The sequence below is a fragment of the Trachurus trachurus genome (genome assembly GCF_905171665.1).
Source record: "Trachurus trachurus genome assembly, chromosome: 20".
Classification (NCBI taxonomy): Eukaryota; Metazoa; Chordata; class Actinopteri; order Carangiformes; family Carangidae; genus Trachurus; species Trachurus trachurus.
Window position 1 is genome coordinate 13,805,668 of NC_139911.1, and position 6,000 is coordinate 13,811,667.

Here is a 6,000-nt window from a genome sequence, read left to right on the forward strand (position 1 = left end):
CTGTCACTGTGCTCGGCCCTCAACTACTAACCGTTGCCTGATCCAAACTCGGTGTGCGCTGTTGGATTTGCTTGGGCGTCCCACCACGTGCATCCCACCCATGTTAACCCACAAAAACATCAGCTTCAGAGGGAATCTTGCTCCTTTTTTTTCATGCAGGCGAATTTCCCCCCTCTCCTCCTGAGTTGCTCTGTATGTGACATGTATTATCTCAACTGTCACCCTGTCTCTTACTCTGAAACACTGAACCATGTTATCCTATTTACGTGATGCTTCTCCTTTATTTTAGACCAGTCACAGAGAAAAAGACTCCCCTTCTCCGGAATCATTCCATATGCTCAGGCCCCCAAAGGTTTCCACTTGTTTTAATTATTCTGCTTTGTGAAACATCCATTTCCAATGGGTTAGCACTGAGAGGCCACTCCAAGCTATGGGTCATTGACACACTTTTTCACAAGCTAAATGAGTATATTTGATTTGTTTGAGGATTTCTCAGCTGAATTCTGTAAATTTGCAGGTTTTAAATAGAATGTCCATTATTATTCTCCATTGGAAACCATATGATTATCAGGTTTTAGCATTTCACATTGGGCAGTTGCATATTTAGAGAAACGAGTTAGGGTCAGATTACTGGCAGCTCTTTGGAAATCGATGTTGACCTTTTGCTTGTGATGCGTTCAGGGTCTTTTAACACAGACTAGAGGGAGAAAGACATCTGCCCTGTCCTGTTTTTTTTGTAATGGCTTCCAAGAGGATATGAAGGAGGAGAAAAGAAGAGTGGAGAGTCGGTCCACATGCAAGTCCCCTGTCCTGATGCTTTGCCCCGAACAGCCAAAACCTCACAGCAAACACATGTAACGAGCTGCTCCCTCTAAAACACACTCACTGATCTCAGACTAGGCTCCAAGAATAATCCGTTTCACTGGTGTAAACCATCTGCTCTAAATCACAGCTTTCACAAGCAATTTGGAAGCATACACTGGGAGATTTTTAAAACCAGCCTGAATTCATCAGCTATTTTCTTTGGCATTTCCAAAGCCTAGTCTGATAGTGAGTCCAAATCTTCCCTTACACAGCGCCACCCCCCCCTCACACACACACACACCTCCCACCCCTCCATGCTTCACCGTAGAGGGAATATCATTCCTGGATTTGCTTTGTCCTACCCAGCAACCCCGTCTGTTCCTGTTCTCCAACTCCTCTCACCTCACTGTCCCTCCCTGTCCTGCTCCCAAACCCACCAACAACCCTGCAGTCGCCCCAACCACAACCCATAAATAATCCTAGATTATTTATAATGGCACCTGTGTCTGTTTGGATTCTGTCAAAGTCGAACAGAATTGATTTCAGTGCGTTAAAATGCACTTAAATCAGACTTTATCAAGATATTTCTTTTTTTTTTTCTGGTTTTACGTCAGTGCTGACCATTGATGACTGCCATGTACATTTATCATAATCGTAAGCTACAATGTACTACAGATGTGCATGTATTTTGGTTATGTAGAAATGGATCTGTTGTAACTACTTAACTTATGTGAAGCTGACTGAACTTTTCTTTGCCTCTTTGCTGCAGGGAATCTTCATGTACTTAACAAACCGTCACGACTTTGGGAGGCTCATTTCCACAGCCAATTATAACATTTCTCATTACAACAGTGACTTGTGGCAGATATTTGAAAACCCTGTGGTAAGTCATTATGAGCTCCCATTATTCTCCAACCACAAAAAAGAAAAGATTTTTTTTTTTTTTTCTGAATAGCTGAGATAAACAGCAGCCACCTGTAAAAAGGTCATTAGCCATAATGGAAGGATTACTGATGTGAGATGATTTTGACACAATGACTTCAGTGTGATAAGGCTCCTGTCTGATAAGGCGTTGCGATTTACAACTGTATTTGGCACGCTGCGACGTGTCCTGTGGGAGAGGGGATTAGCTCTGTGAGGTATGCAGGTCAGCAAACAGCCACCACCACCCACCCACCCATCCATCCAAAAAAAAGAAAGGCCACTAATCCGAAATTCTTTCTCCATGCAGGACTGGAAAGAAAAGTACATCCACCAAAACTACTCTCGAATTTTCACTGAGAATCGCATGGAGGAGGTTTGTAGTTGTACCTGTGTGTATCCGCATGTGTTGGAGTTGTAACCACAGACAGCGAGACGGTGTAAAAAGAATGACATAACGTCGCGTAGAAAGCCCAGCATCTGCTTTTCACATTCAGTATCTGTGCAGAACATTACAGTAACTGCCGCTCCAGGTGACGCTGAATGCGTGACTCAGGTCTAATCTCTGTTGTCTCTTTGTGTGTGTGTGTGTGTGTGTGTGTGTGTGTGTGTGTTGCAGCCGTGTCCAGATGTTTTCTGGTTCCCAGTGTTCTCGGAGAAGGCTTGTGATGAGATAGTGGAGGAGATGGAGCACTACGGCTCATGGTCTGGTGGCAGACATGAGGTCAGTACTATAAACTAAGGTTCCCTGAACACACAGAGCCGCAGTCAACACCCTGCAGACACACAGACAGCCATGGTTATGTTGACAATAATGTTTGCAATTGCAACACGGACAGGAAGTGTGTGTATTTTTAAGTTAAAGCTGCAAATCATTACATTCTTTTGATTTATCGGCTCATTGTTTCTCAAAAAACATAATTAGCTCTGTTGGCAAAGTTAAGATGTCCTCTTCTAATTGCTAACATCAGGAGCAACTATGCCAATGCTAACATGCTGGATGTTTACCATATTCACCATTTGAGTTCATGTAAGGCAAGGCAATTTTATTTGTATAGCCCGTTTTTACAAACAGTTAGTCTCAAAGGGCTTCACATAGCATCATAACATGTTCATACATATCAGCATGTAAGCATGCTAACAGTTGCTAACACCATTAGCATGGATTTAAAAAAATCTAATAACTATTCAGTTTAGAAACTTTCAACTTTTTTTAAATCTAATTTTCAAATTGTTGTCAATTTTCTCTCAATCGTCTGATTACTGTAGCACTAAATAACACCTTTCAAAACACTTGTGGCAGTTTAGCTTGCCCCCCCATTACACATCAATTCCAACAATGCGTGCACGCAGTTGGCACAGCTGGAGGCACGGCTGCTCATTTTCTAACACTCAGAAAACATTTGCTGTAATTTCTTTCGAAAACTTCCACAACTTTTAAATCGTCTGAGTTTCAACAATTACGGTGCGTCGGTTGAATGTTTTGCTGGAGTTGCGTTGTGATTAATCACACACGGATACCATTAGGAAAAAGTGAAAGAACGGAAATAAACAACCCGTCGTGTGGCCTTGTAAACTTGCCTGTAACAGCCGTGTCTTTAAGACGGCTGAGGGAGCCGTTACCTTCAGGTTAACTATCACACCCTTGTGTGAGGCAGATGCCGTGCAGCCATTTATTTATTTAGTTTTTTTTTATTTGATATGTTTATTTGGACACACACCATCTCACACACACAGACACGCCTGGTGTTAAGGGCATGTGCATGTTTAATGTTTTTACCACCAGGTTTAATATTACGACCATCAGGTAATAATATTAAAATGCACCATTTAAATATAATGAAACAAAATGTTATGATGGTGTGTTTTATGTGCACGGTGTTTAATTCATGTGGCCTGGTTTATGTAGTTTGAAATTAGTAATTAATGTGCCTAAACTTTGCCTGGGAGACTAAACGTGTTCAGATCCTTTGACTAACTCCGAGCTGGATGGGTCATTAAGCCCGATGCAGCCAGAGAACAGCACAGCCCGCGGTTTTGATGACACACACACAGACACGTCATCATCATCATCATCACTTTGAAAACCGCACTCACACACCGAGGATGGTGGCTCATTTGTTCCGTCGTTAATCATGCTGCAGCGTGCTCTTATTTCATCTCTTCTCTGTCTCACTCTCTCTCTCTCTCTGTCTCTCAGGACAAGAGGATCACTGGAGGCTATGAAACCGTGCCCACCGACGACATTCATATGAAGCAAATCGGCTTTGATAAAGAGTGGCTGCACTTCATCAGAGAGTTCATATCGCCCGTCACGTTGAAAGTTTTCTCTGGCTACTACACCAAGGTCGGTGTGACATCATGGTCAAACAGCACAAAGATAAACACTGAACCCACCTAACTAAGTTGAAATAGTAGAAAAACTTCCGTCTCCTGTTTGGACTTGTTTTTATGTGTATTTGACATTCTTTGTTGAAATGTGAGTTTTAACAGTGGCTGTCAGCTGACTTGATGTATTCCTTTGCCTTCGTCGCAGGGCTACGCTTTAATGAACTTTGTGGTGAAGTACACGCCTGGGAGACAGGCGTACCTGAGGCCCCACCACGACTCCTCGACCTTCACCATCAACATCGCCCTCAATAGCAAAGAGACTGATTTTCAGGCAAGGAGAGGAGGGGGATTAGAAGGAGGAGGAGGGGGTGGTGGTGTTAAGGAGGATGAGTCACTCTGATGATCTACTGTAGCTGACATTCCACTTTGTTATCAAACTTTATTTATTTAATCTCAGCTCTTCACATTTAAATCATCTTCCTGGTCACTATTCTTCTTAGACCTGTGAGTTTTTCCACAATTAATAATCTAAAGTATCTCCACCCACTGTCTGTAATCTCCTCTTTAGGGCGGAGGCTGCCGTTTCCATAGGTACAACTGCTCCATAGAGTCACCGAGGAAAGGCTGGACATTCATGCACCCAGGACGACTGACTCATCTCCACGAAGGTCTGCCCACCACCAACGGCACCCGCTACATCGCAGTGTCCTTCATTGATCCTTGATCTACCTAAACCGGACTGTAAATTAGTCTTTTGACTTTGCTTTGCTTTTTTTTCTCCTGTTATGTTTGTTTTGTTGTTTGACTTTTTGGGAGTCAGATTTTTTTTTTTTTTTTTTAATGATGCAATTTTTTAATTATTTTTTTAAGCAAATGCTTTAAAAAATTAAAGAATTGCATTAAAAACTCTCTGTCAAACAGAGTGTAGAGTGGAAAGGGAAGAGACGAAAGCATTTCACACTTCAGATATACATATTGGATTAAAAAAAATGTTAGCAGGCTAAAGGGCTTCCATTCACATTTAAACCATTTAGTGACTCCTATGACAGGAGGTATTGGTGCTGTGGGTCCTCGTGATTTTCCCAATACTTGATTTACAGTTGTTATAGTAGCATCATTGACACACACATATACACACACACACACTGGTAGCTTTGCTAGAAGTTAGCTGTGCAATGCTAGCATTCAGATAGCTGTTGTGTGTCTTGTGTTTCAGGTAAAATGTCATTTATACTGTAAAAAAAGTCTTCATTAATCCAACAATTACTACTGGTGTTCATATTTCTGCCTTTAAAATGTTCATTATTATTTGGTGGGGTGTTAGTGAAAGTGTTTTCCATCTTAAAAACTGTCTTTATTTCAATCATTTGGGATTTTAATTAAAAGTTTGTGCCCAGTGGAAAAGAAAAAGAAAAGAAAAATCTATTTTTGTAATTTTGCACACCAGAAAACAAAATAGCAGAATTCAGTATGAATTCTGTTTGAATGAAGTTCAATTTTCAACTTGTCGTACTTGAAAGGCTTTTTTTTCCTTTTTCAGAAATTGGCAACACTCATTTGCTTTCCTAAAAAACATTTTTTCTGCTATATTTTCTCTGAGAGATGTGTGCGAATGGATTTTGGGACTCTGCAAATTAAATTGTTTAACTTATTGTTGAAATTTAATAAAAAGTCTTTATAAAAAATGAAAACAAATCTTTTCACATTTTATTTCGTTCACACTGATGACTGTCTGCATCATTAAAATATCAGTGATTCAGTATTTAAAGAGGAACTATGCAGGATTTGTAGCTCAACTATGCTAGCTTTTTACCTTAATTAAACAGCTTTGGAGTAATTGTGATGGTTTAATAAATGTTTAACTTGTTACGAGGGAGAATGGAGGCTCTCGTGCGTGTCACTTATTGCATCTTTGGGCTGAAAACCAACCTGTACAGCTCTGTA

The 6,000-nt window shown here is 40.8% G+C and overlaps 1 protein-coding gene across 1 annotated transcript in view; it reads left to right on the forward strand.

The window, feature by feature from the left end:
- The window catches only part of plod2 (procollagen-lysine, 2-oxoglutarate 5-dioxygenase 2), a 31,627-nt gene extending 26,007 nt beyond the window's left edge, over positions 1–5,620 (forward strand). The window contains exons 14-20 of the mRNA XM_083995583.1: positions 290–352; positions 1,574–1,687; positions 2,036–2,101; positions 2,345–2,449; positions 3,926–4,072; positions 4,262–4,387; positions 4,625–5,620. Coding sequence (XP_083851709.1) covers positions 290–352; positions 1,574–1,687; positions 2,036–2,101; positions 2,345–2,449; positions 3,926–4,072; positions 4,262–4,387; positions 4,625–4,780 — 777 coding nt within the window. The 3' untranslated portion in view covers positions 4,781–5,620. The remainder of the gene's footprint in view (positions 1–289; positions 353–1,573; positions 1,688–2,035; positions 2,102–2,344; positions 2,450–3,925; positions 4,073–4,261; positions 4,388–4,624) is intronic.
- Positions 5,621–6,000: the final 380 nt, after the last annotated feature.